This window comes from Mus musculus, chromosome 8, assembly GCF_000001635.26.
Source record: "Mus musculus strain C57BL/6J chromosome 8, GRCm38.p6 C57BL/6J".
Classification (NCBI taxonomy): domain Eukaryota; kingdom Metazoa; phylum Chordata; class Mammalia; order Rodentia; family Muridae; genus Mus; species Mus musculus.
Genome location: NC_000074.6, coordinates 25623396 through 25645956, shown reverse-complemented (window position 1 = coordinate 25645956; position 22561 = coordinate 25623396). Strand labels below are relative to the sequence as shown.

At 41.8% G+C, this 22561-nt stretch overlaps 1 protein-coding gene and 1 non-coding gene across 5 annotated transcripts in view; both read right to left on the bottom strand.

Moving 5' to 3' along the window:
• The window catches only part of Nsd3 (nuclear receptor binding SET domain protein 3), a 118067-nt gene that overhangs the window by 73711 nt on the left and 21795 nt on the right, over positions 1–22561 (bottom strand). For all 4 annotated transcript variants that reach the window (NM_001308481.1, NM_001001735.2, NM_001308482.1 and 1 more), the window contains one exon: positions 4632–5380. In NM_001308481.1, the coding sequence (NP_001295410.1) occupies positions 4632–5336 (705 nt within the window). In that variant the 5' untranslated portion in view covers positions 5337–5380. Of the gene's footprint in view, positions 1–4631; positions 5381–22561 lie in introns of those variants that run through there.
• Gm24992 lies at positions 13878–14007 on the bottom strand. Its single transcript, XR_003947675.1, has one exon. It is a non-coding gene; the product is annotated as a small nucleolar RNA SNORA70 (small nucleolar RNA).

Sequence of the window (22561 nt, the reverse complement as noted above, 5' to 3'; positions counted from 1 at the left end):
TCCCTTAAAAAAAAAAAAAAAAGTAAATTTCTATAAAGGAAAGGTTTGCTTGTTTACTTACTTATTTATTTTGGTCTCTCTATGTAGCCCTAGCTGCCTAGAACTCACTCTGTGGACCAGGCTGACCTCAAACTCACAGATATCCCCCTGCCTCTGCCTCCCGAGCACTGCGGTTAAAGGTGTGCATCACCACCACCCAACATAATTGTTGGTAGTTCTTTCAGGCTATTTTGATACATTGTCAAATTCATGTAAAAAGATTTGAAATTTTCAGTCATTTTCAAAGGAAAGAGGTAGAAAGAGAAAGAAAGCCCAAGATTTACTCTAAATTCCCCTATTCCATGCAAAAATGCCACATGTCACAGATGTGCTAACCTGGAAACAAAACAGAAAGCCAGCGGGCATTTAGAGATCTCTGGGCTCATAAGGTGAATTGGTCAACATGAAAAACAGCGTCATAAACTTAAGTAAGAGAAGCTGTACACCAGTTGTGCTGGGGCAAGCCTCAATTCCAGCATTCAAGACCAAGAGGAAGGTAAGCTGCGGCCATTCAAGAGCAGAGCAGCCTGGAACGCACAGACCGAGGACATCTTAGGAGGAGGGAAGGGAAGAGTGACAGGCTTTCCTGGAGAAACGGCCAGTGAGAGTCAAGCAGGGTTAGAGAGCAGGGTCCGCAGCTGAGGGCACTTTTGCTCTTTCAGAGGACCTGGGTTCAGTTCCCAGCAACCACAGGATGGCCAAACACCTGTACCTTAACTCTAGTTCCAGACAACCTAACACCCTCTTCCTGGATTTCTTGGGTGTTGTGTACACATGGTATAGACATATATGCTGGTAAAGTACTCATGTATAAAATAAAAACAAATAAGTCTTTTTTTTTTAAAAAGTTAAAACTGGATGTGGTGGCACACAGCTTTCTGTAGACCAGCCTGACCTACATAATGAGTTAAAGAACAACTAAAAAAATAATGACGTCAAATACTCAGAATCATGAAAAATAAGGGTTTAGAGAATGCTACCAGAGAGCTTCTGAGTATGGAATCCTCCTCCATCAACTGTGAGAGGAGAAGAAGCAAGCTCCCACTTCCCGGTCCCCACTGTCACTGTGAGGAAGAGGAGAACTCCAAGCGGACAGAGAGCTGCGGCTCTTCTTTACGTCTTACTCACCTGAGCCTGACCTTTGTGAGATTATGAGTGTATACTGCTTTCAAATATTTGCAGTTGATACTACATGGGAAGATCTATTTCCTAGTAAAATTTCTTCTTTCTTTTTAATTATAGGGAAAAAAATTAATAAAAAATTAGCAGAATCCCTCCCTAATCTAATAGCTGCATTTCTAGTTGCACCTCAAACAGAAAGCAGGATCTCAGAGCGAGATCTACAGCTACGTCCATATCCATATCATTCCAAACAGCTGAGACATGGAATCAACACACAAGAAAGAAAGAAAGAAAGAAAGAAAGAAAGAAAGAAAGAAAGAAAGAAAGAAAGGAAGAAAGAAGGAGGGAGGGAGGGAGGGAGGGAGGGAGGGAGGGAGGGAGGGAGGAGGAGAGGGGAGGGGAGAGAGGAGGGGGAGGGGGGAGGGGAGGAAATATGCAAATAAATTCTGATAGAATGTAAGCCCTTAACAACATTAGCTAAATATTTCTCAAAGAGATAAACAAAATCATATTCTCCAAAAGAACAAAACTACTAATGTTTACAGGCAAACACAGCAGTTCTCAGAAACTAAGCTAAAAGCCAATTCAGATGTGGATTTTTGTGTACCCATGTCTCTTCATAACATCTAGGCAAGAAATGTTACAGTGGGGTTGGGAATGTTGCTCAGTGGTACAACACGTGCCTACCCTGTGCAAGGCTAGAGTAAAAGAAGTGCTATACTGAGTGTATCTGTGGTGCACAACTAACTTCTATCCTCCTTATTCATTTACTCAACAGAAAGTCAATATGAGACACTATGGAAGCTGGTTCTGTGTGGGACATTTGTTAGACAGCATTAAGAACTGAAGATAATTAAAAAAAAAAAAAAAAGGCCAGGTGATGGTGAGCACTTGGGAGGCAGAGGCAGGCAGATTTCTGAGTTCAAGGCCAGCCTGGTCTAAAAGTGAGTTCCAGGACAACCAGGGTTACACAGAGAAACTCTGTTTCGAAAAAAAACAAAAAACCTCATGACTCATGACGCAGTTGGAGACATGGCTCAATGGTTAAGAGTAGTCGCTGCTCTCCCAGAGAACCCAGCTCAGTTCCCAACATCCACAGCAAGCGGCTCACAGCAGGCTATAACTAACTCCAGGGGACCCAAGACCCTCTTCTGGCCTCCATGGATAGCTGCATGCACATGCATGAACATGCGTGAGAACACAAGAGGGGACTGGTGAAACAGCTCCAAGAGAAAGGCACCTGCTGCCAAGCCTGACAACCTGAGTTCAATTCCTGGGATCAACATGATGAACGAGGAGCATCTACTCTCCAGTTATCCTGACTGCCACACATGCTGTATGGCATGCACACACACACACACACACACACACACACACACACACACAGCTTTAAAAACAGCATTTCAGAGAGTATTTCATTGTATGCTGATTAAAAAAAAAAAAACACTGAAAGAAAAACAGAAAGAGAGGGAGGGAAAGAGGGGCTGGAGAAATAGCCTGGTGGTTAAGAGCACTGGCTGCTGTTCCAAAGGACCAGAGTTAAATTCCCTGCACCCATGTGGTGGATCAGTACTGCTTGTAACTCCAGTTGCAGAAGATCCAATGCTCTCTTCTGTTTCCACAGGCACTGCACTCATGTGGTACCATAGACATACATTCAGACAAAACACCCATATACTTACATACTTACAACACACACACACACACACACACACACACACACACTCACACGAGAATGAACTAAAATATAAACACCTGTGAGCAGATAGCTTTTGCTTTGCATTCAATTATACCTTTTCAATTCTTAGAACAGTGACTGACATGATATTCAACCAACATGTGTTAAATGAATAAGAAAATGACAGAAAATATAGGGAAATACATGAAATACTACATGTGGGACTCATGACAACCTAGACTTACTGTGACTTTTATCCCAAGAGGGGGTGGGGGGAAGACCAATCACATTTTAGTCATACTAAATAGTAGAATCCAGCTATCTAAGAAATGTTCAATTAAATAATCTTTCTTTAAATTAAAGACAATAAATTAACCTATTCAGGCATATGAAACATAAAGGTAAATAAACATAAAGGTAAATAACTATCACAAAGTAAGCATTTATTTGTTTCTCCCTAAATGCATATCTAGGAAACATCTATAGTTTATATCATAAACTTTTCACTCAAGGTAGAACTGATCTAGTAGGGTGTGGTGGCGCAAGCCTTTTTAAATCCCAGCACTTGGGAGGCAGAGGCAGGCAGATTTCTGAGTTCGAGGCCAGCCTGGTCTACAGAGTGAGTTCCAGGACAGCCAGGGCTACACAGAGAAACCCTGTCTCAAAAAAAACAAAAAAAGAAAAGGAAAAAAATAAAAAGAAAAGAAAAAAGAAATATAAGTAGAACTGCTCTACTACATACTTAGTATTATTATCTTATTGCCATGAAATTCACAATCAAATCTCAGATAGTAAAATAATTTACCAGAGCTGGGCATGCTGGCTCATGCCTTTGGATTAAAAAAACTAAAGAGGGGTCTGGAGAGATGGCTCAGTGGTTAAGAGCATTCATTGACTGTGCTCCCAGAGGTCCTGAGTTCAGTTCCCAGCAACCAACCACATGGTGGCTCACAACCATCTGTAATGAGATCTGACACCCTCTTCTGGGGTGTCTGAAGAGAGTGACAGTGTACTCACATATATTAAATAAATAAATCTTTTAAAAAAATATGCTTAAAAAAAACTAAAGAAATTAATAACCAAAAAAAAAAAAATAATCCACCAGTATACATGGGCTTTGATAAAAACTCCATTTGAAGAGCTAATCAATATGTTTAAGTAATGTGTCTTAATTGTATTTTATTTTTGAGACAGGGTCTCACTGTGTAGCCCTGGCTGGCCTGGAATTTGCTGGGCTCCCTCCACCTGCCTGCATCTGCCTCTGCTTCTGAGTGTGAGAACTGAAGATGCAAGCCCCAGCCCCGGGAGGAGCAAACGTGTGGGAACCATCTTATATCTAGGCTCCAGCAGCAAACCTGGCCTGATATAAAATCCCCTTTTCCTTCGGCTTTCGTCTCCATCTTCCAAAACCAAGAGTTTGATATAAACAAGTGAAAATAATGAAGCCTCTCAAGGGGCAGGGATAGATGGATCTCAGGATGTCAGCCTGGTGTGCAGAGTGAGCTCTGAGACTGCGAGGTTAAACAGAGAAAGCCTGTCTTGGAAGCCCCAGAAGGAGGTGAGAGGAGAGAAAAGGAAGCAAGACTCTCGGTGTCAAAAACGTTAAAGATATTTCCTCACTAATAATGCCTATTATCTTCTCATCAAGGATTTATTCATTATATTTCCAGGCACCTTGCCAATGGCAAGAACTCACTAGAAATATTCATATTTGAAAAGAAAAACATAAAAAAGATTCCCAACTTCCAGTAAACACAGAGACGACAAAGCTACACAGAACATTTGGACTTACATTCTGTCCCTCCGGCTCTAGCTTGGGAATCTTGTGTGACCTCCGCTCTTCGGATCGAGATGACTCGTGTCTGTTGCTCTTTTTCCTCTTTTCCTTTCTGCTTTCATGCTTAGACTTTGTGTGCTCGCTTGCCTGTACTTCATTTAAGAGGTCTCCACAAAGGGAAGACTCAAACAATTCCCTGCCATTCTGGATAGTTTTGGTTATTTTTAGTTTAATCTCGGGTGAGCCTGTCTTCTTTGGAATCACAGTTTGTGGTACCGAAGGAGGAGGAGGAGGAGGAGGAGGAGGAGGAGGAAGAGGAGGTGGCTGAGGAGGAGAAGGTTTTTCCAGAATTTCATGTGGTCTTGTGTTTGGAATTTCTGAATGGTAATAGTCAGTAGGGCTAAAGTTTCTAACTGCACCAAAACCGTTGGCTGACCCATTGGGATACTGATTATATGGCGGGTATTTGGTTTGAGTTTCATACAAGCTGATTGATGGTGGGTAGCCATTTGTGAGCGGAGGAAGGTCTTCTGTTGTAGGTGGATATTGAAAACCTTGTTGCAAAGTAGCTTCAAAGGGTGTCGGGCCACCATCTTCAACAATGTCACTGTGGTTATCAAAGGCATCCTCCTGGCGGATGTTGGCCGAGTCAATGAGTTGAGGTGGTTGCTGAATTGTGTTTCCCATGATCCCTTGCATGAAAGAGAAAGAGAAATCCATTGTTCTGCTCCAGCATCCTTAACTTTCCCTTTCTCTCATCGAGCCTAAAATTGAAGAGAATTAAAAAGTATTAAAATTCTAATAGGCAAGAAGCCAACCAAGGATTATACAAGCTCTTTATACCTAATTTTCACATTCAGATATGCAGACATTAAACCTACATCATTCTGACATAAAGCAGATAGCATCAGCTATGGAGCCCAGGCTGTCCTTAAACTGGGGAGTCTCCTGACTCATCCTCCCAGGTCCTGAGATTATAGAAACACACCACCACATCCAGAAAAAAGTCCTGCTTACTTCCATAGCAACTTTAGGATGCATAAGTAATCTTCACACATGTATACTTTACTCCTCCTCCTTCTTCCTTTTTTTTTTTTTTTTTTTTTTTTTTATTTTAGAGAGGGTTTCTCTGTGTAGCTGTGGCTGTCCTGGAACTCACCCTAAGGATCAGGCTGGCCTCGAACTCACAGAGATCTGTCTGCCTCTACCTCCTTAGTGCTGGGATTAAAGGTATACACTACCTCTGTGGCATTATACTATATTCTTTAAACGGTTATATAGTAAACTGTAGTATCAATTTAATAGATTCAACCATGTGTGTACTATAAATCAATTAGCTGCTTACAAGTTTTTAGTATACAAACATGTCTCCAGAAAAAACCTTTTGAGTCAGGGTACCACCATGTGACCTACACTGTCCTCACAGTCATCACTCTCCTACCTCTGCCCCTGAGTGCTGGGATTACCGGCATGCACTACTACATAGCCACTCTTGAAGACTGTTCCCTTCACCAGGGTACACTATCAGACGCCTGCCAGTGCATGACTGAGGTGGTGGAGACAGACAAACCTTGAGCTGGAGGCAAACTGAGCAATAAGTAAGGAGACTCTGTCTCAAAGAGAAAAAAAATCAAACTATAAATCTGTGCATATGTGTATTCATAGAGGAAAGATTTTAAAACTTTTTATCTAGCTGCACAATTGTTCTATTGGCCATACTCTATCAATTTATATAATCATATTACTAGTGTGTAAAGCTGTCTAGTTATCTATACTCTTGGCCATTATCTAGTTGTTTTTAAAGTGGCATATATAGCAGAATCATTTTTAAATGCATATCCTGGTATTTTACTCTTGAAGATTCCAGTTTAATAAAGTCTGTGTGTAGGGGGTTAAAGCATGAGTATTTTAAGACCACATCCCAGCTAATTTTGATGCAAGTTCTTTGCTAGATCACTGTAGTTCATCACTGTATTTATTATACAATTATGCGATGTACTACAAGTCTATGAACATGCCCACACTAGGTAACAATGTTTAATGTAGACACACATCTGCAATAAGACCACCTTGTCTTGTCAGAACTTGGGCAAGTTCACATCCAAGATAAAACATTAATGAATAGTTCAGATACTATTTTTACATTTTCATCTATAAAACAAACAGGTTTTATTACTGTACTAACTCTGAGAAGCTGATTTTAGATGTTTGGAATATTGTGAAGGCTTTTGAGGCATACAGACAATTCTATGGTTAACAGTGTCTACCTTCTTTGTTTAAGTAGTATCTAGTACTTACCAAACTCAAAACTGCAGATCAGGGAGGGAAACAAAACCTAACAATGTACTTTTTGAATCTTATCCACCCACTCATACAGCTGCTGTCTGCTCTACTGTAAGCAAACAAATAACCTGAGGCATTTTAAAATTGCCAACAAATTAATCAGAAGGCAAATGTTACCAGTTGTGGTAGCACACATCTTTAATCTCTGTGAGTTCAAGGCCAGCCTGATCTACACAGTGAGTTCCAGGCCAACCAGAGCTATGAAAGAACCACTAAAAATTAATATTAAAAAACAAAACCAAAAACCATGTAAGACAACAAAAATCTAATTCTCAGAAGTGCTCTCTCCACAGATGTCGCAGGGGTGGGGGTGTCAGCAGCAGCCTCACTTTCTTAGCAGCACTTCTGGGCCAGGTGTTTCTACATCATCTCATCTCCCCTTCATAACAACCTGCTAGGTAGTGATGAACTATGACTCCTGTAACACCCCGAGAAGGTCTGAGTGAGGGGCAGTCTGCCAGAACCACAAAGCAAAGGGCAGCTCTAGACTGAATGCAGGCTCACATGCCCTGCCTCTAAAGCCCATCTCCTCCTCCCAGCTATCGGATTCGTTCTTTTTGTTCAAGTGCTTCATTCCTGGACAACTGTCAAATTAGCAACTATTGTAATGACTAACTCTAATGTTTATACAGAGTTCAACATGAAATCCTCTCAATAGCCTTTCCCCAGACATTATCCCTTGTAACAGATGGCGATGCAGAGGCAGCGAGAATTAAGTAAACACAACTCTGTCAACTGACAGTTAAGCTTCAACTCAGTTGGCTCCAGAACCTGTGCCCCCGCTAGCACACGTACATCACTCACTGACAGTGCTGAGAACCTGTGCCCCCGCTAGCACACGTACATCACTCACTGACAGTGCTGAGAAGTGTCACAAATAATATATCAGGAGGTAAGCAAGACAGAAACATTTCTGAAATGTGAGCCTTGACAAAACCATCTAGCTCACAGCAACAGGCATAGAGGATTCTCCTAGCTAGACACACCGCAGAGTTGTTGGAGGCTCACTGGGGGGCTGCTCAATCAGACTGGCCTGTGGGCATGTCTATGAGCATTTTCTTGAGTGGCGATTAATACAGCATGCCCAGTCCACTCTGGTCAGTACTATCCTGTGCTGGTCCTGTGCTGGTCCTGTGCTATTTAAGAAAGCTAGCTGCACAGAAATGAGGGGCAAGCCAATAAGCAGCAACCCCTACAGTTCCTGCCTCTATGTCCCTGCTCAACTTTCCTCAAAGATGGAAGAAACAAACCTTCCCCACCCATGCCAAGTTGCTTTTAGTCATCACCGTAACAGAAAAGCAATCTATAAAAGGGTGACTTCTAGTTGTTACCACACAGATAAAAATTAAAACTCTTCATAGATACTTCCGCCTAAAGGCACGTGAAATGGTCACATCCAATAAGATGCAACCTGCATTTTTAGCTGTGATCACTGTTATGATACAAACTTCCAAATGAGTCTCCCAAATCAGTCTACCAAGTTTTCAGATGCATGTACTCAGACTCAAGTTTCTATACTTTTCATTAATCAAAAGCTAAAGATTTTGACATTTTTCTTATTTTCCCTTCTCTAGTCCTAACTACAAATAATTTTTAGTTTGAACTGAGAAGTGCAATAACCGCCCTATAATTACATGGGGAATTGCAGTAACAAGAGTATTTGTACACGTACTGAGGGTGAGAGGGACAACACTCAAGGCTTTGTGTACACTCCTGAGCTACATTCCTAGTACTGTAAGCATTTTTAAAAACTGTGTGTGTGTGTGTGTGTGTGTGTGTGTGTGTGTGCACCATGTGTGTATACATGTGATTCAAGTGCCCATGGAGGTATCCAGATACCCTGGAACTGAAACTGCAGGGTCTGTGAGCTCCGATGGATCTTCCACAAGAGCAGTAAGTGCTCTAACCTCTCAGTCATCTCTCCAGACCCTGATATGCATCCTTATTTGATGTGCAAATCAACTCTGGAAGGCTGCCAAGGCAGCTGTGCATTAGCTTCACTTGTTAGCTAACTGCACAGAATACGGGAGGTGTAGATTTCCCCAGGGCCACAGTGTTGGCTTGAAGACTAAATTTTCTGATTTCTACTCTTGTATTCTTTCTCAGTGTCTTTGCCATAGAGGCTGGTAACATGAGGACAGCCATACTTTAACCTCAGGAGTCGCACCCTTGGGACTGAAGCAGGACATTCCCTAATTCAACTTGCTTCTTCATCTTTGTCAGGGCTCCACCCTTTTCATAGCTTCCGGATTACAAAGCACAGACTCATATTCTCTCAAGCCATAAAACTAGTTTGGACAAAGCCTACAGTTTCTTCTTGTTACATTTTGTTTTCTGAGACAGGATCTCCTTAGGTTGCCCTGGCTAGCCTGGAACTTGCTATACAGCCTCAAACACAGATATCCAACTGCCTCTGCCTCTTAAGTGCTACAGTTAAAAATGTGCTTCACCACACCTGGCAGTTTTTCCTTTTAAAATCCGATTTATTCTTTGATTTCTATACTAATTTCAAAACCCAAACTAGCCGTCAGTACTATTAACCTACACTATTGTAATTGATTTTCTAGATAGGTCTTTTGTTTTGTTTTGAGTGTAGCCTGGGTAAACCTGGACTTAACTCATGCCGATCTTCCTGTCTCAGCTTCCCAAATGCTGAGATTAAGAGCAGTGGCCACCACATCTTGCTATCAAAATATGTCTTGCATCTAATGTTTTTCTTCACAGCAGTTAGAAAATAGTTCTTGAAATCAGACTTCTATAAGCCTAATTGTAAACTTAGAAACAGTACAGCTTCATGATATAGCAAGTCTCCCCCAGGCCTGTCCTAGGTTTCTATGACCTTTTCCTCTCTCGGTCTAAACTGCATGTACACGAACCAGTTTTTCTGAGCATCCACAGAGCCAAACAGTATTCAACTGTGGACTCGCTATCACATTGCACTCGATTAACTCCACATAGGATTTGCTCTTCGACAGTGCAGCCAGCTGGAGCCCAAAGAAACAGAAAGCTCAGCTTTTCTCCAAGGCTCCTTCCTGAACCCACATCCTTCAATGTTTCCACTGTGGAGACGTCTCACTTCCCAGATACCACCCGGAATCTAAATGCCCATATCTGAAACTCAGTTTTTAGTCTATCTAAATGTGTACTTCCAAAAGCAACCACACGTGTTAGCTGCCCAAGCAAGAAGCCTGAAGATCATGGGACATCACGAGTTTATTTCTGACATATGTAACTCCAACTGTAGTGTCGTTGCATCTCCTCTTGATGATCTCCCAGCCTGCTTACTCCACTGCTGCTAGTATGGTTCCCCACCCCAATGCTCATGTGTTTAAATCCTTGCCTCACCCCAGGTGGCCTTGTTTTGATAAGTTGTTTGAGTTTTTTAGAAATGGGCAAAGTCAGTTTGGGGAGGATGAGTGTCTCATTTCATCTAGTCTCTTCTCTCTCTCCCTACTACCCATCCTCCCTGCCCCTCCTCTCTAGTCCTCTCATCACCCCTCCCCTGGTCCTCCCCACGCCTCGGAGTCTCCCTCTACTCCCTCACTGGAAGCATGTAATACGCAGCTGCTGCATGCTCTCTCCACCAGGAGCAGAAGCTGCTCCCACTATGTCTTCTCACCATAATGAATATACCCTCTCAAAGTCCAAGTCAAAAGAAACTTAACACAAGACACCTTCTAACCTCCTTCTGCTTCTTCGTAGTCTGTTTTTCCTTATAACATCTAGTCACCTCTAAAAAGAAACTCCAATCATTCAACTTATTCCCCTCAAAATCCTTTAACACAACAAGGAAAATGAACTATTGCTACAATCAACAATGAAACACTCATAAATGTCACGCTGAAGGCTGTGGTCATTTGCCTATATGCACAAGACTCTGGGCTCTATCTACACGGCAAAGGTGCAATGGGAGAGAGATGATGGGACTTTATTCTGTTTAGTTTTTGGTGGGGTTTTGTTGTTGTTTTTTGGAGACAAGGTCTCACTGTATAGTCTTGGCTGGTCTCAAACTCATTCTATGGACCAGGCTAGCCTCCAACTCAGAAAGATCTATGTGTCTCTACCTCCCAAGTGCTGGGACTAAAGGGTGCATCACCACACCTGCCATGGCTTTGCTGGTGCCGCCTCCTTTAGCACAGAACAGTAACCACTTCGTGCTCCCACTATGTCTTCTCACCATAATGAATATACCCTCTCAAACATGAAGCCTCAGCATCGACCAAGACTCCCTGCTGCTGCACTCACTGGCTTCTCGGTGGTGTTTCAAATGTGCCATGTTCCTTCTTGGCACACTCTGGGATCATAGGAAATCGCCAGGTGCCATATAGGTGCTGAGAACTGAACCTGGGTCCTCTGGAAAAGCAACTAGTGTTCTTAACCAATGAGCCAACTCTCCAGCCTCACTCCACTGGGAAGTAAAGGCAGGCAGTTCCCTGTGAGTTTGAGGCCAGCTTGTTCTACAAGGGGAGTCCAGGACAGCCAGGGCCATGCACAGTGAAGTCTCAAAAAACAAAAATTAAAAACAACAAAACAAAAATCATTAAGAATGGGCTGGAGAGATGGCTCAGTGGTTAAGAGCACCAACTGCTCTTCCAGAGGTCCTGAGTTCAGTTCCCAACAACTACACGGTAGCTCATAACCATCTGTAATGGGGTCTGATGCCCTCTTCTGCTGTGTCTGAAGACAGCCACAGTGTACTCATATACATAAAATAAATAAATCTTTTAAAAAAATCATTAAAAAGCAAAGAGATTTTTTTAATGACAAGCAAGGAGAACATATTTTCAAAGCACAGCTAACAATGGGCTTTATCTCAGGAACTAGTTCTAGGTTTGTTTTATGTGCTTGAGAGAGGTGAACTTCACACTGTTGTACATATAGGCTTGTCTCCAACTCGTGTGTATGTGCAGCCCTCAGCCTCCCAAATGCTAGAGCTCCAGGTATGTGCCACCATGATTATACTAGGAACAATTTCTTACTACTCGAAGACATAAGGGGCTCACTAAAGGTTTCTCAACTGAAACAATAGTTTTAAAGTCATCCTAGGGGGCTGGAGAGATGGCTCAGGGGTTAAGAGAACTAACTGCTCTTCCAGAAGCCCTGAGTTCAATTATCAGCAAACACATGGTAGCTCACAACTACCTGTAATAGAATATGATTCCCTCTTCTGGTGTGTCTGAAGACACCTACAGTGTACTCACATATATTTAATAAATAAATAAATAGATAGATAAACAAAGTCATCCTAGACTACTATTACTATTCTATTTTTAAATAAAATAGAAAACAGAAATATATATAATGATGATTGCCTTAGTTACTTTTCTATTATTTGACAAACACCATGACTTATTAAAAAAAAATGTCATTTAACTGGTTGGATGGCTCATAGGGTAGAGTCCATTATAGTGGAGCAAAGACATGGCAACAGGAACAGATGAGACCTAACTAGATCCACAAGCAGCAGGCAGAAAGAGTAGCTTGGAGAGTTTTGAAAATTCAGAGCCCAACCACAGTGACAAGCCTCCTTCAATACGGCCACACCTTCTTGTCATTCCCAAACAGTTCCAACAACCAAGTAGCAAGACTTACTGGGGGTTGGGAGAGGTGCGCGGGGATCTTATTCAAATCACCAGAGATACATAACGGCTACCACTTTAAACAAGTTACTAGCAAATATTGACCACAGTGAGATACCCATGGCTCAGAGTGTGATGAGCCAGCACGGCAAAAAGCTCTGAAGTATTTTTTCCAAGGCTAAGAAGAGAAATCTAAGAAAGAAATGACACATGGAGCCTGTAAGATGGCTTGGCCATTAAAAGTGCTAGCTCTGTACGCTTGACAACCTGAGTTTGACCCCCAGAATCCACAGAAAGGTGAAGGAAAAAACTGATTCCACTGTTTCCTCCTGATCTCTAAACCTCTAACTACACATACATGCATGTGTAGGTAATATCTATATAGACATACAGAGATAGAAACAGGTAAGGAGATGATACATGGATGTATGGATGGACAGATAGGTGACAGACAATCTTTGAGTCCACTGTGCTGCTTTCATGTACATGATTTCAAGGTTTTGAGTTTTTTATTTTGTTTGGTTTGGTTGTTGTTGCACTAGATAACCCAGTAGGTGTTCATCTGTGGGAGAGACTACTTCTCCTCCTCTGAGAGTCAGTACTTGCTTGTAGGTGGTTTCTAAGGTAGGGCCCTTTGAGAATTCCCCTTCCTGTTAACATGCCTGTCAGTACCTGCATTGTTTGGGTCTTGTTTAGGCAGTCATACTGCTGTGTTATTGTGGTTGCAGCTTGTCATTTCTAGGAGACAATCTTTTTGGTTTGTAATTTTGTTTGTGGTGCTGGGGTTGAACACAGGGCCTTACACATGCTCTATAACTCCCCTATCTATACCTCCAGCTGCAGCTACTTACAGGAGAATCCCTCGCCCTGAGGAAAGGCAGACTGGATAGGAGGTGCGCTGCTAAGCATGACGTGGTGGGGTGGACACAGCACAGGAGATGACTGAGGAGTACAGGCTCTGCCACTTTTTTTTTCTTGGTTTTTCGAGACAGGGTTTCTCTGTGTAGCCCTGGCTGTCCTGGAACTCACTCTGTAGACCAGGCTGGCCTCGCACTCAGAAATCTGCCTGCCTCTGCCTCCCGAGTGCTGGGATTAGGAGTCTGCCACTTGTAAAGGACACCATGAGTGAGTTTGTACTTGACCCCGCAGCCAGGGAACTAGCTTTATGTTGCTTCTATCCAGGATCTTAATCACATGTTCCTTATTCTGCAGCTTGGTATGGATGGACAGAATGACCTGGCCATTGTGCCTGGGGCTTCCCCAAAGGCATCCCACGTACCTGTCTGGAGCTGTCTGGCTGACAGCACTGAGATCAGACATACCGGAACAGCCGCCAGGAGACTGTCCCCAGGACCCCTCAGGGCAGCCCATTCAGGCAACAAACGTGCTCTTCGAAGACACTGCTGTTTGTGGCCACTGCATACCAGGCCCCATCAAGAAAGGGACCTGCTCAGTTTAACTGGCAGCAGACTCCTCCTGCCGTCCCCGTCCCCCAATTCAAGGCAGGGTCCCACTGTGTAGTCCTGGTTGGCCAGTAATACATTATGTAGATCAGGTTAGTCTTGAACTCAAGAGATCTACTTGCTTCTGCCTCCAGAGTGCTGAAATTAAAGGCTGATGCCACAATACACAGCCCTCCTTTCTAAAAGTTTTAAAGTTCTTAAAGTAAAAATTAAGAAAATATTTTGAGTTTTATATTTCCTTTTGTATGTAAACATGGAAGGTCAGAGGACAACTTTCAGGAGATGGCTCCCTCCTTCTACTGTGTGGGTCCCATGGATCAAACTCAAGTCAAGCTTGGTAATAAGTGCCTTTACCTGCTGAGCCATCCTGGCAGCCCATGAACCAGTTTTGTTTTATTTTGGTTTGACAGGGTAACACTATGTAGGTCTGGCTGGACATAACTCACTGAAATCCACCTGCCTCTGCCTCCCTGTGTTGGGATTAGAAGCCTGTCACACTATACCCAGGATATTACTCTATAGTGGTTTTTATACATGGACGAGCCCACAGCAGACATATGGATTGATGCCATGATTAGAACCTCACAAAAGAGGACCCAGTCTCTTTTGTTGACTGACACACACTGTTGAGCTCGCTGCCCAGCTAGAAGGCCAGCTCTGGGCCTAGGATTTTAGACTGCTTTCCCCATGTCCCTAAGCCGTTAGTTTAGTTTATCTTTAGTTCCCTTTTCTAGAATCTGTTTGCCTATCTTATTCAGGGTTGCAGGAAAAATTAACACTTAATCCACACACAACACTTAGAACAGTGCCTGGTGTAATTAGCCTTCAGTACCCCTTCGCTATTACTTGGTACAATATTGTATTCAAAAGAAGTAAGCAGAAGGGGACCAGAAATCGCACTGTATTGCCACTGTTGTTAAAAAAGACACTGAGGAAGAAAGCATGTGAAGGGGGGGGGGGGGGCTGAAACCAGGAAAGGCAGGCTGGGGCACCGAGGGAGTTTCTCACCCTCTGCATTCAAACCCCCTGTAGAGATGACTTAAAATTCTGACATCTTTGTGACCTAAATAAAACCCAGATAAGGGCAGTCCACCTAGGATGGGGCTGTACCCTGGTGGTAGAGTACTCACCTGGTACGTACAACACCATGGGTTGGATCTCAACGCTCTATGTGTATGTGTGTGTCTGTGTATACAGATGTGCATATGTATATACATGCAAACAAATCTTAATTTTTAACTACTAAACATAATAATAGTAATAATAATATTGATATAAATAGTTAATGAATCCAGGGTTGGAGAGATAGTTCAGTGGTTTAGAGTACTTGTTGCTCTTTGCAGAGGACTCCAATTTGTTTTTCAAGACCCACATGGTAACTTATAATCAACCACCTGTAACTCTAATGTAGGGTATCCAATGACTTCTTCTGACCCCTATGGGCACCAGGCACACAGGTAGTCTTCATATGTACATGCAGCCAAAACATTTAGACACATAAAGTAAATGTTTTTAAATGTTTAAAAAATAGTATCAGTTGAGCGTGGTGGTACATGCCTTTAATTCCAGCACTTGGGAAGCACAGACAAGTTGATCTCTCTCTGAGTTTGAGGCCAGCCTGGTCTACAAAGGGAGTCCAGGGCACACAGGGCTATTAGAGAAACCTTGTCTCAAACAACAATAAACCAAACAAACAAAAAAAAGAAATAATTAATATCACCAACAGTTTAGCAGTTTACTCTATATCAATCAATATTCCTCTAAATGTTTTATATTCATTACATTATTTAAGTCCTACCCCAAATATTTCTCTATAAAAATACTATTACCCACACTTTTCAAATGAAATGCCAAGACCATATCCCCCCCAAAACAGTGAAGTTTTCAAATACAAATTTTGCTCAATAACATCAGCTCTTTAAGAGCAATTTTATTTCCCAATTCATAAATATGTGAATTAAAAAACAAAAAACAAGAAGAAATCAAGCAGTCCACAAACTGCACGCGCGCATGCGCACACATGCACAAGCGCACGCACGCACACACACTCACGAACACACACCCTTCCTAGAGTTAACAGTTCCATGGGAGACTAAACAATTGCATCACTTCACCTAGATTTTCCTTTAAGATAGGGTCTGACACAGCTCAGGCTGACCTCAAACATGCTCTACAGTCAAGAAAAACCATAGACTTTGAATCCTCCTACCTCCCACCATACCCTAATTTTATGCTGAGCTGGGTATCAACCCTGTGCTTTGTGTATGCTAAGTAAGTACTCTACTAAGTGACCTACATCCCTAACCCTGTAATCTGTACTTTTAAACAGATAAATGTAGTATTTTTGAAAGATGGCAAGGTGCTGGAAAGATGGCTCAGTCAGTAAAGGGCTTGCTGGGCAAACATGAGACCTGAGTCTGAGCCCACAGACCCATGTGAGAAGCCAAGCATGGCGGCACACTAGGGAGAACACAGAGAGACACCAAGGTCTTGCTGGCCCAAAAACCTAGCCGAGTTGATGAGTCCCATGCTCTATGGGACGCCCTGTTTCTTTTTTTTTTGAGGGAGGGTCATTGAGGATGACACTAATTATTGACCTCTGGACTTCACATGCACATACAACAAATAAACATGCACATGCACACAAACATACATGCACTCGCATTAAAGAGAAACTTGATAAAGGCTTTTTAGATTTCTGTTACAGCTGCCCATACAGTTTCAGAGCAGTAGGGAGAAAAGGGGATGGGGTGGGGAGAAAGGAAGAGAAGGAAAGAGAAAGGAAGGGAGGGGAGGAGAGGGGAGAGGAAGGAGGGTTGAAAATTATCAACAAAAGTTGTAAACTCTTATTTTTCTCCCAATTTATTTATGGGAAGAGTAACAATTTTAAAAAGTATATCTGGGGGCTGGTGAGATGGCTCAGTGGGTAAGAGCACCCGACTGCTCTTCTGAAGGTCCAGAGTTCAAATCCCAGCAACCACATGGTGGCTCACAACCATCTGTAACAAGATCTGACTCCCTCTTCTGGTGTGTCTGAAGACAGCTACAGTGTACTTACATATAATAATAAATAAATCTTTAAAAAAAAAAAATAAAAAAAAAATAAAAAAAAAAATAAAAAGTATATCAAGCCAGGGATGGTAGGTCACATGTTTAATCTCAATACTCAGGGTGCAGAGACAGGTGGATCCCTCCGAGTTCCAGGCCAGCTTGGTCTACATAGCAAGTTCTAAGACAAGCAGAACTAAATAGTGAGACCCCGTCTCACAAAAGAAGGGGAAAAAGAAGAAGAAGCAGAAAGAAAGAGGATCAGATTCTAAAGTCAAACTAGAGAAACAGAAAAAGAAAGTAACCATATTATGTATTTTAAATGAACAGCTTTAAGATAAAAGTATCAACTAAGCATTAACATGTTAAATGCACAGTTAAGACAACTAATGATTGTCCAACAGGATGGACAATCTTCTTTGGTAGTGTGTACATTTGCTGGACTCTACCTTACTGACTTACATGCTAGATCATATACATACTCATTTATTTCAATGTTAACCTCTTCTCTTTATATTTGGTTGCACTTCAAAAGTCTTTCTACTGATCACCACTAAGACCTTTCAGAATCAGAAGTACCCGTAAGATGCCATATACTTGACCCATTTCTGTTTCAAACCACTTCTTAATCCTTAAGTATGTTAGCTTGTAAACCTAAATATATTGCTTTGTAGACAAAGTCCTTCTTAGGCTCCCCACTACCTAGAGAAGGTCTGAATATGGTGACAGACCCTCCAGGCAAGGCCTACCCTTCCTTGGCTACTCTGAAGGCTCTCTGCTCTAGCAGGGGAACACTAGGATTGCAGTTCTCAGGTGACACCTCTGTGCCCTAACTAATGTAAGCTCCTACATGCAGTGAGCCCCCTAAACACCTCTTTTCCTCTTAACTTTACCCACCCCTTGAGTTCAGACAGTGCTCCAAAGAAACAGCTACAGGAACAGAGTTAGTCTGAGCAACTCTCCTGAGTTCCTGTGCATGCCTCTTAGAAGAAACACTGAACTATCTATTTATGTGAATTTTGTTTTCTTAAGATTTGTGTATTTTGGGGTCTGGAAAAGTAACTCGGTGGTTAAGAGCACTGGCTACTCTTCCAGAGTATCCTGACTGGCTTCCTAGTGACTGACACACATGTGGTAAGTAGACACACATGCAGACAAACATCCACACACACAACATAAAAATATTTATTTAACACTTATTAAATATTTATTTTTTAAGTGTGTGTGTGTGTGTGTGTGTGTGTGTGTGTGTGTGGTAGAGGTGCTTGAGGAGGCCAGAGGATCCAAGCAACTGTAAACTATCTAATGTGTGTCCTGAGAATCAAACTCAGGTCCTCTAGAAGAGTAATACACACTATTAGCCACCGACCTTTCTTACTTTTACTATTTACTTTTATGTGTGTGAATGCTTTGCTTGCATGTGCGTCTGTGTACAACACGTATGCAGTGCTCAAAGCAGCCAGAAGAGGGCATCAGATCTCTGCAGCTAGAGTGAAAGAACTGAACCATGTGGATGCTGGAAAATGAACCAGGGACTGCTCGCTACATGAGCAGAGTTTGAGACCATCCTCACCTCCAGTTCCATGAGATCCTACAATCCTCTTCTGACCTCGTTGGGCACCAGGCATATACATGGTGCACATACATATACATACATAAAACATTCATATATATTAAATAAATAAACCTAAAAAGAAATTTAAAAAAAGAGCTGTTGAAGGCCTTTCCATGAATTTGATTGACAGCTGCTTACCTTGCCACCACCAATATTCCTTTTAGTCTAACCAAAGTTCCCTAAATTTTAAGTCCTCTAATATGGTATAAAAAGCTTATAGAGGGCTGGTGAGATGGCTCAGTGGGTAAGAACACCCGACTGCTCTTCCGAAGGTCAGGAGTTCAAATCCCAGCAACCACATGGTGGCTCACAACCATCCGTAATGAGATCTGACACCCTCTTCTGGAGTGTCTGAGGACAGCTACAGTGTACTTACATAAAATAAATAAATAAATATTAAAAAAAAAAAAAAGATAGGACCATAAAAGGGTGACTCCCACCTTAAAAAAAAAAAAAAAAAGCTTATAGAGAGAAGTTAATATAACCAAAAAACCATCTTAAAAACCATCGTATAAATGCATCTACTTTAAAACCCTGTTATTAGTACTATAGAACTGAAACTCACAACAGTTTCCACAGTCAGTCAATGGAATCAGCAAGAACATGAGAACTACTCCAGCAGATATAATCCAGTGTATTTAAAATAACCTCACTATAATGACTAAAGTATCCAATGCTAACACATTCTCTACACTACTCAGAACAGGCCCTTTATTTTATCAGGAAAAACAAAAATTCAAGATGTTTTTCATATGAACTGTTTCACAGAGCATTTCTCCAGGTTTATAATAAATCTAGTCCTAAAGTCTTTCCACAGCAACAAGAATGGAATGTGTGCAGCTTATGGAATTGAACCTACTACGCTGATCCTCAGAAACCAGGCAATCTTAGTATTTGGCCACCACTATGGCAAAAATAAAAAGCAACTGAACCGACGACATCTAGCCTTGAAAGAATGGACAGTCACCTTTAAAAAACAAACCGTGTGAAATCTTTGAAGTACACAGAGCTACCATCCTTTTGGGGTTCTGTGTTCAATCTCTGTACAGATATGATTAGTGTGAATCCAGAACTCTAAATTACAAATGTTGAAGGTAGGTGTAGTGACACTGGCCTTTCATCCCACCACTAGGGGTTGGGGGTAAGGCAGAGGCTGGCAGATCTCTGAGTTCAAGGCCAGCCTGGTCTACAGAACGTGTTTCAGGGAAGCCAGGGTTTCACAGAGAAACTGTCTTGAAAAGCCTGTAGTAGGAGAGTAGTAGCAGTAGTAGTAGCAGTAATACACTACTTTTGTATTGCCCACTTTGATTTCATAATTTAAAATTAACTTGGTAATGTAACAAACCTGCGTTTAGGACAATGGAAGTGTGCTATTTTGCTTTATACCTATTTTAAAACTAGAAGCCACCCAGCAGCTAATAAATAACAACAGAAGGGAAAGTCAAGTTCTACCGGTCCAAATTACACCAAAAGCTAACCTTCTTCTTCTGTAACTCATATGGTCTTTTGGTTTTTAGTTCTGTTAGATCCCCTGCCTCAGCCCCCACTTCGAGGCTCTTGTAGGTTGTTTCTACTCAGAGTTTAACGTGTTACCATTAAGCTATAAATGGTGATGGAGCTCTTAGAATAAATAATAAAACCCCACAGGATTCTAAGAACCTGACCACACCTCCGCAGCACCAAGAAGGAAATGAATAATAATGTTTACCTTCACAAAAAGCAGCTAGAATTGATAAGCATCTCATCTATTTCCCAGAGATGAAAGGCAATACCGGAATTTGGCACAGTAACTTCAGTAGAAGACCAATCTTTCAAACAGAATAGATCCTCCTTGAAAATGTTTTGTGGTAACTACAAATTTTCGAGTGGCAGTGGCTGTTCTATTTGTCTGTTGATCATTCTGCCCCAAGAGAGCAAACACTAGATTATAAGATTTACTATTTTGCCAAGAAACAAAATGAACTGTTTTCAGTGACGTTTTATATATGCATATACAAAACTCTGGGTACAAGTATCTGGTTTCTGATTACAACTTGGGCATTTTCTCTCAATGTGTGAACCCTGTGGTAATGCAAACACGCATTTAAACCTTTATCTAACAGCACTCTCTCTTTCCAGACACTTTGTAATCTTTAAGTTTTCCTGTGGCTTTCCCCCCCCCCCCCCCCCGAGACAGGGTTTCTCTGTATAGCCCTGGCTGTCCTGGAACTCACTTTGTAGACCAGGCTGGCCTCGAACTCAGAAATCCGCCTGCCTCTGCCTCCCGAGTGCTAGGATTAAAGGCGTGTGCCACCACACCCGGCTCCTGTGGCTTTTTGAGACATTTTGAGATATCAAAGTTTATGGTTTGAAAGGAACTTCTACCAAGCCAGAGTTAGTAGCACAGACTTTTATCCCAGCACTTGGGAGGAGGAAGGTGGATCTCTGTGAGTTCCGGACCAGTCTGGTCTACATAGTGAGTTCCAGGACAGCCAGGGCCACACAATGAGACAAGACAGAGAGAGACAGAGAGGAGGGAAGAAGGGGAGAATGAACGAGTGCCTATCATTTTGGTTGAGGCTAAATGAAAATTAAAGGCTTTGACTTATAGGAAACTTTCCCTGAATGGCTTTCTAGCAATCATTGTAATAAAACAGTATTATCCCACAAAGGCACTACAGCCTTTTCCTAAGAGAACTAACATTCTGTATTAGTAGCCTTATCTGTGGATCTTCACTAAAGGTACTTTCCAAGGTAGCCTTTCAAAAAAAAACAAAAAAACCAACTAAGCTGATGACTAATTTCTGAGTTTAAGTGCAAAACCTACTGGCTTAAAAAAATAAATAACTGGGGCTGGAGAGATGGCTCAGTGGGTTAAGAGCACTGACTGCTCTTCTGGAAGGTTCTGAGTTCAAATCCCAGCAACCACATGGTGGCTCACAACCACCCATAATGAGATGCCCTTTTCTGGCACGTCTGAAGACAGCTACAGTGTACTTATATGTAATAAATAAATCTTTGGGCCGGACAGAGCAGGAACTGAGAAAGCAGGGCCGACCGAAGTGAGCGGAAGTCCTAAAAATTCAATTCCCAACAACCACATGAAGGCTCACAACCATCTGTACAGCTACAGTGTACTCATATACAGAAAATAAATAAATAAATCTTCAAAAAATAAACAATTAAAAATTAACAAAAATAAGAGCTGGGTTGGAAAGATGGCTCAGACAATAACGGTGTCCTCTGCCGAGCCTGACCTGAGTTCCATCCAGGTTGGGGGAGAGGAGAGAACGAATTCCTGTAAGTTATTCACTTCACATTTTCATGTGACTTTACTCACTTTTCAAAGATGTAAATCATGTCTAGTTAGTGAAGTTCCAACTAACTAGGATTTCCTGATCCTAGCACAAGCTCTCCCCCTAGCTCAGTCTCAGATAGCTGGACTACCACAGCACTAGGCCTCAGACTTTGAGAGAGGTTTTTTTTTTTAAGTTTTTATTTTACGTGTAATAATTGGAGCCTCCTGACTGATGCTCTAGATATAGAAATGATGGTTGTACAGCCTGTAAATATACTAAAAGTCACCCCACTGTACACTTTGAAAGAGAAGTTTTAGCCAGGTATGACAGTGCATGCTTTAGAAGATGATGTCTGTTCTGTGAGAGACTGGAGAGGCAGATAAGAAGACTTCTGTGAGTTCAAAGCCAGCCTGGTCTACATAACGAGTTCCAGGCTAACTACAGCTATATAGTGAGACCCTGTCTAAAATAAAAATTAATTAAAAATTTAAAAGCATGAGTTTTAATAAGCATGAATTATGTCTCAAAAAACCTCCCACAACTAGACACATTTTTCTTTTAAAAAATTAAGTATGTATATTTCACAATAAAATTTATATTATCCATCCAAAGAATTGCT